Source organism: Humulus lupulus, chromosome 8 (assembly GCF_963169125.1).
Source record: "Humulus lupulus chromosome 8, drHumLupu1.1, whole genome shotgun sequence".
Classification (NCBI taxonomy): Eukaryota; Viridiplantae; Streptophyta; class Magnoliopsida; order Rosales; family Cannabaceae; genus Humulus; species Humulus lupulus.
Window position 1 is genome coordinate 72,945,354 of NC_084800.1, and position 12,591 is coordinate 72,957,944.

At 29.3% G+C, this 12,591-nt stretch overlaps 1 protein-coding gene and 1 long non-coding RNA gene across 2 annotated transcripts; one reads left to right on the forward strand and one right to left on the reverse strand.

The window, feature by feature from the left end:
- Positions 1-3,096: 3,096 nt before the first annotated feature.
- LOC133795611 (uncharacterized) lies at positions 3,097-9,389 on the reverse strand. The gene is made up of 7 exons (XM_062233065.1): positions 9,314-9,389; positions 5,118-5,594; positions 4,845-4,997; positions 4,590-4,727; positions 4,271-4,293; positions 3,807-4,199; positions 3,097-3,719 (listed from the first exon to the last, which is right to left on the reverse strand). Exons 1-7 carry the CDS (start codon positions 9,387-9,389, stop codon positions 3,105-3,107), a joined length of 1,875 nt encoding a protein of 624 aa, XP_062089049.1. The 3' UTR covers positions 3,097-3,104.
- Positions 9,390-10,691: 1,302 nt separating this feature from the next.
- Positions 10,692-11,282, forward strand: LOC133793876 (uncharacterized). Its single transcript, XR_009875004.1, has 4 exons — positions 10,692-10,723; positions 10,846-10,970; positions 11,050-11,160; positions 11,241-11,282. It is a non-coding gene; the product is annotated as an uncharacterized LOC133793876 (long non-coding RNA).
- The last annotated feature ends 1,309 nt before the right edge of the window (positions 11,283-12,591 follow it).

A 12,591-nucleotide genomic window follows, 5' to 3' on the forward strand; every position in this document is an offset into this window, starting at 1 on the left:
AGCAACCTCGGAGGAGAAAATGGGGTGTGTAACCTCGAAAATGCTCTAAGCTCGCAAATAGCATGGTGTGACACTCAGATGTATCTCTGAGCTATCCCTTGCCTTCTGGACTGGTTTGAGTTCGAAGTAGGTGAGTTCGCATGTGGTGACATCATCAATGTCTATTTGTTCCGAGCATAGGCAAAGTTAGGCGATGAGCTTGTGATCAACTGGTCTCGGCGAGCTCGATATCAACTGCTAGTCTCGAAGATTTGATGAATCCCGTATCCGAGTTAATCAGTTACATGTGAATATGTTTATTGTTGTACAATCCCAATATTTAAGGGATATCATTTAATCTGTTATCCGATCCTACTTTTCATGGGACTTTTCCGTGTATGTAGGAAATAATGCATTATATTAATTGATTCCCATAATATCTTCCCGGAATATGTGGGAATGAATTCTGTAACCTTCCCTATAAATAGAGAAGGAAGCTCCATTTGTAAGGGACCGATTTCTGATTTGTGGGTAGAAGACTATGAGCAACTATTCTCTGAAAAGTTTCTAGAAAACTCTCAAGTTCTAATAACATAAACTCGTGGACTAGGCAAATTTAATCACATAAAAATCCTCTTGTCTTCGTCTTTGCTTATTTCCTCCAATATTTTCTTGTTTAATTGCTCTCTTATTTAAGTTGACGAGAACGGCGTCAACAATATATAATCTCTTGTTGTCACTTCCAAATTCAAAAACTAGAAACATAAACTCAAACAAATAAATTATTTAATTAAAATAAGATATTTATTTCAAAATTTATATGACAATAATATAAATTTAATAAAAATAATTAATAAATTTTATAAATAACACTAAGCAAACGTGTATATTGCACTTTGCTTGTATATAGTATATAGGATATATATATGTATATATAAAGGTCTAATAAGCATAGCCAGCGTGACACACTAATAAAAACAACATTCAAAGTTACAAGTCAAACGATTAAAGCAAAAGTAAGAAATGTCTGCAGTTGTAAACAAACAAACAAAAATGTTTTTAAGTTTTGCCATTAGTGAAATCTGTATGCGAAACTCAATAAATATATATTTATATTTATATATTCAATCAAACTAAAAAGAATATGACACATATATGTGTATATACACATATAAGCAAACTACCTAAAAATATGTATCAAGCATATATAAATATATATACATATTTATATATATATATATATATATATATATCTAAAAGGGGATAAAAAAAGTTGTGTACATGATTTTACAAAAAAAATAACAGCTTATCGTATTACTCTCACTTATGTCTGCAAAGTCATTTTTGAAACGAAATTTAAATTTAAATTTTAAGATTATTATATTATTTGATAATTACAAAATATAAATAGTCTTAGATTTTATCTCAAATTTTGAATATTAAAATAGTGATATTATCTGATATAGAATTTTAAATTTATTCCTCTCAAATTTCGAAATAATCAATTAAAACAATGGTCAAATAATTTCCTTATATATAAAACAAATTCTTGATAAAACAAAATATATATCTCTTCTATTTAAAAAATGTGTAGATAACTAAAATTATTGGTTTTAACAGTTTTTCATTTTTTAATGTTAACTTTAACGAATTATTTTTATATTTAATAGAATATTTTTATATTTAAAGGTAGTTTGTAAATACTTAAAATAAAATAAATAATTAAAAAATTATAGGATATTTTTTAGATATTTTACAATGATAATTATTTTAAAATAATAAATAATTAAACAAATTAAAATATGATATTTTCAGATATTTTACAATGATAATTATTTTAAAATAATAAATAATTAAACACATTAAAATATGATATTTTTTAGATATTTTACCATGATAATTATTTAAAAATAATAAAATCATATGTTTTATAACTTAAATAAAATTTAATTAAACCTAAACTCACTTATTAGAATAATATCATATTAAACATATAATATAATCTATTGTGAATTAGCAACAAATTGCTTTTAAAAAAAAAATAGCAAGAAACTTAAATTTAAAATTCACGTATAATATTTAATATTACATTAACATATAATATATAATATCTTGTTGTAAGTCTCAAATTCAAAAACTAGAACAAACATAAAATTAAACAAAAATAAATAAATTATTTAATTAAAATAGTATATTTATTTCAAAATTTATATGACATTAATATAAATTTAATAAAAATAATTACTAAATTCTATAAATAAAACTAAATTCTATAAATAATTTTGTCATTTTTGTGACATAAAAATTGTCACAAAAATGACAAAATTCTAAAACCATTTGAAATGGTAAACTTTTAAAACCATGTGAGCTGGTATAAATTTTTTAAATTCTAAATGAGCTCGTTAAATCATCTCAAATGATAAAATCCATTTTAAAAAATGGTATTTCAAAGAGGTCATTTGTCTCAACAAAAACCTCAAAAGAGATCTTTTACCTCAAATTTAAACTTGCACTAATGTAACTTCAAAACCATACAAAATGATCATCTACCGAGATTTCATAAATTTCTAAAAATCTTATGAATTCCTATGAATAGTTATTTACCAAAATTCTTCCACTCATTTTCCAAAATAATTATCTAGGATTATAAGTGACTTGATCCTTCATAAAGATGATATATAAGTAGCTCAGTCAGTCAAATTTACTGAGTGCAGTTACAATTATAATTATTCCTAAATATTTTATCATCATAATTGAAATCAAAAGGTTTTCATTTAAATATAAATTGTAGTAATCAAAAAGGGTATTATTATAATCTTGGATATGTGTCAAATTCAATTTAATAAACTCTTATGCTATAAAATTCACATAGGCATTAATTTTAATATATTAAATTTAAAATTTTTGTGTACCACATAGTACTAACTAACTCAGGCAGAGTATTGGGAATATAGTACTACCATCAAAAGTTACAAAACATATACTTTGTATTTAATCAATACAAATTAGAAAAATGTATGATGTATCCATTACGTACATAAATGCAAATTATTGTACATAACTCAACATGATATCCTATAATCTTTAAAAGATAAATGGTGATTGCATTGATAAAATATAAAAGGTTAACGTATTAACCAGCGATCAACTTTCGTATAAAAAATGCTTGGACCATAAGTAGACATAAACATGTCAAAAATGAGGGAAAACTGGAGCCATATAAACAAGATGACAGGAAGGAATGCTAAAACAATGGCTGAATTTCTAAGCCAAATTTGTTTGCCAACCATGATGAGAAGCGCAACAGAAAATGCTAAAGTCATGCTTGCAAGTGATACGAAAAGTGTGGTAAGGCCTATCATCATTTTTGTGGGTAAGGATTTGAGAAAATCTTCTTCTGCGTAACGCGATGTTAAGATTGCTAGAAACATTAAGACTGAAGCCACAGAAGAAAAGAGTGATATGGCGTCTGATACGATGAAAATGTCGAATAGTTTGCGTCCTAAGAAAATAGGATAACCTGAATCTTGATTATTTCCCCCAGGCACAGTGAATGCTACGGCAAACATTACTGTAAAAACGAGAGCACCAACAACAGTTGAAGAAGAGGCTGTATCTTTCATCCATTCTTCTGCACGTTTCATCAACTCACTGTGGCTTTCTGTAAATAACTCTCGTGGTGTCTTCGATTTATCATTCTTACTTTCCAAACGGTCAGCTGTCATGACTCTCTCTACTTCCTACATTTGCTAATGATCGATGAGCATATATATATATATATATATATATATGTAATGTTATATTTGTGATTATATATACGTACGTACCTTAAACCATTGTAGTTCCCTTTGCATTTGTAAGGCTGCACCTTGAATTTTATTAAGTTGGCTGGGTGGTGCCAATAGTCCCGCCATGTGTAACATATTGTTTCCACTGTTATCGGTCTCAGTAGCCATTGCTTGTTTAGAACCAAAGCCATGTAGGAGAGAAAATATTTTGGGCTGACGAAATTCGATAGCATGCATGAAAATGGTCGACCCCTTTTCATTCTGATGCCATATGAGTTCAGGAACCATTTGCAGCACGCTCACAAAAAACTCCACATTTCCTCTACCCGCTGCTTCATATAGTGCCTCACATAAGGAATCAACCATTTTTGGGTCCAAAGCTTTAATCTCTTTGGATATCAGATCCAGGAGTTCAAAGGAATGGTGGTGGACCTATTTCAAGTCATAAATTCTTCTTATTCCTAGATCAAATAATAATGATGAAGAAAATTTATATATGTAACTTCAGATATAATAATATTAATTTCTGTAGATTAAGCAATAGATTCATAACTTCAGATATAGTATGAATAGGTTTTCAAGACAGTTACCTAAAAGCTTGAGGAGTTTTGAAGCTAGCAGATGCAATATACCTATACGACATTAAATTTATATTATTGTTACTTAGCATATATATACATGTATATATATATATATCAACGTAAATGATGCAAAATACATGAAAGTAATTCACGGTCAACTGAGAAGAATTAAAAAATCAAACCAAACAAATAACAATTAATTAATGTATAAGATTAGAGAAATAGTAATATGTATACGTACCCATATTTTTCTCATTTGTTTGGACATCATCATCTCGAACATCAATAGGAAAAGAGCAGTTGTTATGGTTGACTTGTTTATGTTGTGGATGTCTTTTCCTTTGCTGGGAAAGCTGCCCATGTTTTGGTATGCATATACCTAAATATATATATATATATACATACATGCATCAAAGAATCATAATTAATTAATTACCTAAAAAAACCGTTATATTATAATCATATGTAAGAGGAAAAAAGAGTTGATGTGACTAACAATAGTTATATATCCAGCGTTGCCAAAATGTGAGTTGAGTTCCACTAAGAAATGCAGAGGATGTGCAGGCCAATTCGAAAAGAGGGCATCTGTCCCTATGGTTTGATGCAAAACCCAATCTTGGGCAACGATCCAGCAAATGATAAGCAATGTCTGTACGTACGTATAGTGTTGTTATTCCACTACTATGTATTCTTTGTACCTAATAATAATATATATATATATATATATGTATTCTTTGTTTATGTTGTGGATGATCAATCGATCTCTTACCATATTGTTTCATTCTTATAGCATAGGTTAAGAGACTTGCCCCATTTGTACCTTTCTCTGGTAACAAGTCTTCCAAGGGTGTAACGGGGTAGAGATAGCGAGCCATGCTCTTGTTACCATATGCAAGAGCAAGCACAACGGGAATCATTCCAGTCTCGGTGGGAATACTCACAATTTTAGAGTTCTTTTCTACCATACACTTTGCTATATTTGCTTTTCCATTCATTGTAGCATCAGCAAGAGCTGTGAAGCCATCCAAGATTCCTCTTCGTTCTAATTCTTTTTCTTCCATTAACTCAACTAACACTTCAACAATATGGGCGTGTCCCGCTACGGAAGCAATATGAAGAGCTGACTTGCCAAAATTTAGACTGGTTGCCCTCAATATGCCTGGATTTTTATTATAAATTTTCTTTGCCTCATTCCATTTACCTTCCTGGACTGCGTTGAAGAAACTGTTCTCATTGCTATGGTCTCCTGCCAAATAAATAGTAAAGAATAAGTATTAATTTAGAAATTCTATTAATATAAATTTAAATATTATAAAATATAGTTATTATAATAATAATAATAATAATTAATAATTATATTAGTATAACTTTAAATGTCATAAAATATCATTATTGTAAATATAGCATATAGTATGTATATATAATCTTAATTTTTATTAAAATATTCATCCTTTATATTAAAAAAAACATGCTTAATCTAATTTATAAAAATATATATCTCTTCTATATAATAAGTGTGTAGATATCATAAATTTTTTATTTTAACAGTTTTTTATTTTTTTAATGTTAACTTTAACGGAATATTCTTATATTTAACATAATATTCTTATATTTAATTGTAGTTTGTAAACATTTAAACTTAAATAAAATAAATTAAAAAATTAAAAAATTTAAAATAGAATTTTTTTAAGATATTTTACAATGATAATTATTTTAAAATATTTAATAATTAAACAAATTTAAATATGATATTTTTAAGATATTTTATAATGATAATTATTTAAAAATAATTAATAATTAAACACATTAAAATTTAATATTTTTGAGATATTTTATAATGATAATTATTTAAAAATAATAAAATCATATGTTTTATAACTTAAATAAAATTTAATTAAATTTAAACTCACTTAGTAGAATAATATTATATTAAACATATAGTATAATTTACTGTGAATTAGTAACAAATTGTTTTAAAAAAAAACTAGCCAAAAACTTAAATTTAAAATCCACGTTGAATATTTAATATTACATTAAATATATAATATATAATCTTTTGTTGTCACTCCTAAATAATAAACATAAACTTAAATAAAAATAAATTGATTATTTAATTAAAATAAAATATTTATTTAAAATTTATATGACATTAATATAAATTTAATAAAAATAATTAATAAATTTTATAAATAAAATTAAATAAACAATGATGCATATATATATATATATATATATATATATTGTACGAGAGCATCAATCATATCATTTTCTTTTCTTTATTTTATTGGTCGGGCGCCTGCGAATTGTTTTGTTTTTTGGTGCATGTAGTAGTAATTTGCTTTAGGTTTTTTGTATATTATGAAATTTTATTAGACTTTTTGTAAATTAAAGAAAAGTTTTATATCAATATTACTGTTGCACGCTATATCTTATCCTTCGATTAGTTGTTCAAGACCAATACCTTTAAAGGGTATTTAATAGCCCAACTGATCATAAACAGTCAAAAATTCTTGAAACAAATACAAAACAACTATAAAAGTGAAAATGTCAATCAACATTTTGATCAAATATAGATGCATGTAAAATTGAATAATTACTCTAATTTCTATTATTTTTCTCATTAATTAATAACTTTCAATTTGGTTTTTTATTTTATTTTTTGAGAAATAATCATTTTCTATTTTAACTTTTGATTGCTAGGGGCACAAAATAAGTATGTTGTGTACGCATAATAAAAATTGATAATATCAAGATAATCAAAATAATATAATTATTAATATTAATTATAAAACAACATTGTAAGTAAGAATATTTTTTAATAAAACATATATCAATTCAATTTATAAAAATATTATATATTTTTAAAAATGCCACTACAAGAAATCAGACTTTTCCCGACACATCTCATTGTTTCGCTGGCAATTTTAGTGAAACTCCCTAGTGAAAGTCCACTTTTTTTACGACGATTTTGTTTGCCAGCGAATGTACTTAACTTTTGCCGACGATGTTCACAAAACGCACCGGCAAAGAGTGATTAGATTTTAATAGGAATTTTGCATACACTTTTGGTGGTGAGTGTGTATATCGCCAGGAAAGGTTTACAACTTTTGACAGGAAATGTCTTAACCTCGCTGGGCAAAGTATTGTTTTATGCCAACAAAAGTTTTCCAGTTTGGAATTATTAATTTTTTTTTTAACTTGTACAATTTTTTTTTTTTTAATTAAACTTGCATCGTTCTATATGTTTTGAGTTTGGAAAACGCAGTCAACGGTTTGATTTCTTCCGAATTGTTCCGAGATTAACATATCAACTTACTAATAGTGTTTTCTTAACAATTTGAATTTAAACCGGTTTGATCTGTGTTGATTTGACCATGACATCATAGTTTGTGGTGACATTTGATAATTAAATGTTATTTTATAACTAATCAATGTTTTGATTGTACATATAGTGTTTTAGGATACATATTCTCTAACATTAATAACTGTTCTCATTAACTGTTAGTGCTTAAAGTGTTATGGTATGTGTGTAATGTTGTTAATCGAACTACGAATTAGTAATTTCGTGCAACGTTAGCTAATTATTAGTTAGATAAAACATTGTAAATGGTTTGATTGAGTCATGAGTGTTTAAATATAAATAGTTGAAGTAAGTATCACTGTTCTTCTTGAATGTTAAAAGTTAGAGTGTTCTGATTTCTATTATTTGATCTCGATCTCACAATAATCGTCTGATCAACTCCAGCCTTAAGATTTGATTAGTATTTTTTATCTTAATCAAACATGCAATTGTCTCTCGAAACTTTGAGGTTACAAATATCAGTAAAAAATTGTTAGTGTTGATTATACTTTTGCCAATGGAAACACTTTTACCATCGATATAAAGTGTCGGCAAAAGTCCCACGTACCTCAATTTACACGTGGGACTTTTGCTGACAAGGTAGGTGAAGCTCGTCGGCAAGCGCCCACGTTTAAAATGGGCAAGACATTTGTCAGTGAGCCCCAACACGCAGGCAAAAGGAAAAAGCGTCGGTATAAGGTTAATTAATCAAAACATCATTTTACTTTAGGGTTTCTCGTGTTACCTTTCCCGGTGAGCGAATTGGCTTTTGCCAGCGAGGCAAAACACGCCAGCAAAAGTCATAGCGATATCAGCCCTTGTACCACACCTCCTCCATCACTTTCTTCTTCTTCTTCTTCTTCTTCTTCTTCTTCTGCAACCTGCCACCGCTACCCCTCCGGCCACCGTCCCCCACCAACCATGCCACCACCCAGCCGAGCCCCCCCTCCCCGTACCCCTCCACACCCACAACACCCGAGGGCCTCTCCACACCCACGACACACCCCACTACACCAAACACCCATTACCATAACACATGATTATAATAGTATTTAAAATGAGTTATTGTATATGTGAAAAATTTCGGGCGGCAAAGTAAAATAAAATACCGCCAACCAAAATGACTAAGGGGGTGTTTGGCACCTTAATTAAAAAACTGTTTTTTGTTTTTAAAAGCTAAAAATTGTTTTCTGAAAACAAGTGGGGGTGTTTGGCATTGTTTTCAGAAAACAATTTTTAAAAACAAAGTTACAAAAAACAGAAAATTTTGAGAACAACAAAAAGTTGTTTTCTGTTGTTCTCAATTTTTTTTTCATAACTTTACTTCTTATTTTTCATCATTTTTTCTTTCAAATTATTTTATCTCATTATTTATTACAAACTTTTAAAATATTTTTCTCTTTGTAAATATATTTGTTAATTTTTTTATTTAAGATTTAAAAAAAAATAAAACTAAAAAATTATTTTTAGAAAACATTAACCAAACACCTCTTATTTTTTGAAAACTACAAAAATAGTTTTCTGTTATCATTTTTGAGAACAAAATTTTGAAAGCAAAAAACAGAAAACAATGCCAAACAGGCCCTAAGTTTTTTTTAGTTTCCCGTGTACCCATTTCCCCTTACCCATTTCTTCTTCTTCAATCTTTCTCTTCACGAAGGCTAGTACTAGTAGCTCTCTCGGTCTATCTCTCTCGGTCATTCCCGTAGGCTAGTAGCTCTCTCGGTCTCTCACTCCCCTTCACGAAAGACAAATCCTGAGAAGGGCTTCACCACATTCGAGTCAAGGGTTTCTCTGATTCAAGACGAAATTACTACAGTTGAAATTTCTTGTTTCAATCCGCGAAGAACAACGAAGGAGCTTTACGGTACAGTCTCTGATTCTAATTGTTCATCACTCTAAGTTTTTACTGTAATTTCGTTTTTGGTTTTTTCATCATTGATTTAATTATTCATCAATCATATTTTCTCTTTGTTAATCAATTTATATAAGTTAAACTCATATATATATATATATATATATTCGTTTTTTGGTGTGTTTTCGGATAAGAAAAAATGTTTACATATAAGTTAAACTCATATATATATATATATATAAAGAAAGAGAGAGAAAGAGTGAATATAGGACGTATCTGGACTTGCTTGCTGTTTTAAAGTATATATTACTAAGCTTTAAATAATGCATTAAAGGTGTTTGACAGAATGCTTCAATGAGATATATGAGTAATTGCTTGTAAATGAGTAAATGGGATTCTTGGCCTTGAATCCTTTCTTAATTTGACTTTGTATGCTTCTTAATTTGGCATTGAAATGTGAGATATACGACACTTGTTTTTGTTAAAAATGATGTTTAAATACATGGTTGAGGACACTTGTTTCTTCCATGAAGGGTCTTCTAGTACTGTTATAGCCAACAAAACCCATGAAAATAACAAGTAGCTGCTCTGTCCATAAGTATAATGTCTCCGAATAACCCAACACTATATTTACAACACTGCTCTGTTTACTATTCCCTATGTCTTGTTTGGTCAGTAGATAAAAGGACCCCATATATTTCTTGTTTTGCAATGAAGAGGAGAAAAGTAATTTGTGTGCTGCGGTATGAGAAACTAGTACACAGATAATTACACATATACACACACATACACGCTTTAAGCAGGCATGTAAGTGTGTTTATTCCCCACAATAATTCTGGTGGATGAGTTGGCACCTTGATTATAATATTTTCATTAACCTATAAACTATTTTTCTTTCAAGATAACAAATGAAAGTGGTGGCAAGAACTTTTACTCTATTCTGGGATAGATTTAGTACCAAAACCAATATAAATGTCTGCTTCTATGTTGGTTTTCTGCTAGCATGAACTGAAGTCTTTATAAAGCATATGCAGGGATTTGAAAATTGTTATTTTACATTTGAAATTGCAGACAACCTGCTGGCTGGGTTTGAATATGCGGGGATTTGACTATTTATTTAATGACTTGGTGCAGGATCTAATTAGATTTATTGACGAGAAGAGTGAAAGCAGAGGAACTGGTACACTCTATCATGTGTTTAAATTCTCTCTCCCTCTATTGTTATTATTTATTATTGTACATGCTATTCAGCCTCCTTTATATCCTCCCATTTGTTAATTATTGTTTAATGTTTATTTTCAGCTGAATTGTTTGGTGCTCTAAGGGGTCGTCTAGGTGACAGCAACAAAAATTTAGTCATGGCAACATTGACATGCATTGGCAATGTTGCATGCGCAATGGGTCCAGCTGTTGAGAAAGCAAGCAAGGTTGATTTCTAATTCATGATTGCTAATTTTATGTAGTGTACTCTTTAAATTTGAATGTGAGTGTATTGATTTCTTTCAGGGCATTTTAGCGGATGTTTTGAAATGTTTGGGTGACAATAAAAAGCATATGAGGGAATGCACATTGAATACTTTAGATTCTTGGCTCTCTGCTGTTCATCTTGATAAAATGGTAAGTTTTTTTTTTGCTCTACGCTGTGGAAGCTGTTTAGTTTTTTTGTCTCAGGTGGCATGATTGTATACTTCTTGCAGGTTCCTTACATTGCAGCAGCTTGGACAGATGCAAAACTTGGTACGAAAGGGCCCAAAGATCTTTTTGAGTGGTTTTCAAAACAAGTATCTGGGTTAACTGAATTTCCTGATGCTGTACAGCTACTAAAGCCAGCTTCCTCTGCTCTGACGGTAATTCTGACTTGTCAAAAATAGTGAAATATTCTGTTTACTTGTTTGCATTGCTAGAATATTTCCATGCTAACAATAATGTGCATAGAGATGTAAGAATCATGATGCCAGTTCCCTTTCCATTGTTTCTGGTTATGACTTTATGAAATTTTCATCCAGGATAAATCATCAGATGTTCGTAAAGCAGCAGAGACATGCATTGCTGAAATCTTGAGAGTTTGTACACAAGAAACTGTAAGTGCACTAGTAACTTTTGGTACTATTTTGACTCATTGGTCAGTTAGTGCATGAACACATTGTTTGAATGTATTATTTCAGGTTGAGAAGCTTGTTAGGGATGTTTAGCTTTAGCTCTTGTTCATGACGTTTGAAGCATTATGGTAATTTTCAAGGTAAGGCTGTGGGTACTTGGGTCTCTTGCTTGTATTTTGTTTTGGTGATTTATACCAATAATAATTATTTTTTTCCAGAATCTTTTGAATGGTTTAAAATATTTTTTTGGTTGTTGGGTTGGGAAAAATAGACCATTCTTAAAACCTTATAAATTAAGCTCATTTTAACAGGTTGGTAGGCTTTGATAATGATACCGCTTGTAATTTTTTCTGTTTGGATTTTTTTAAATGCATGTAATGAAATATGAATATAATTTAGTAATGCTATACATGCATGTGATTACCCATTTAACAAAACAGTCCAGCTTGTTTGGAGTTTTATGTTTAGAGCTGATTATGGTGCCTGGGAAGTGGGAAGTATGGGAATAATTTTTGTTCTTCTCCCTCCACCAATTGTGATTATGAGCACATATACCAAATATTTTAGCTGTTGGACGGGTTTAAACTCTGTGCTTAGTAATTCCTTTAATGTTTAAATTTGCAGAAATATTGAATTATTAAATTTGAATTTCTTATGTTCTATTTGATAATTTTTGGCATCTTTAATTATGTGTGGAGAGGTTGAAGCAGCTACAGTTTCTAAATATGCTAAAAATTTAATGTTGGGCAACTGTTTTGTTAGCTGTTATAGTGGAACCATCATCAATTTCATCTGGTGTCTAGATATCATTTTAATAATATATTTCTAAACTACTCCTGTTTCAAGTACTATTATTTTTTATTCTTACAATGTTGTTGACTCTTCTGTCTTCTCTTGGCTTTTATTACATTTTAGTTATCATAATCATTCTCTGAATTAGCTTCAATTC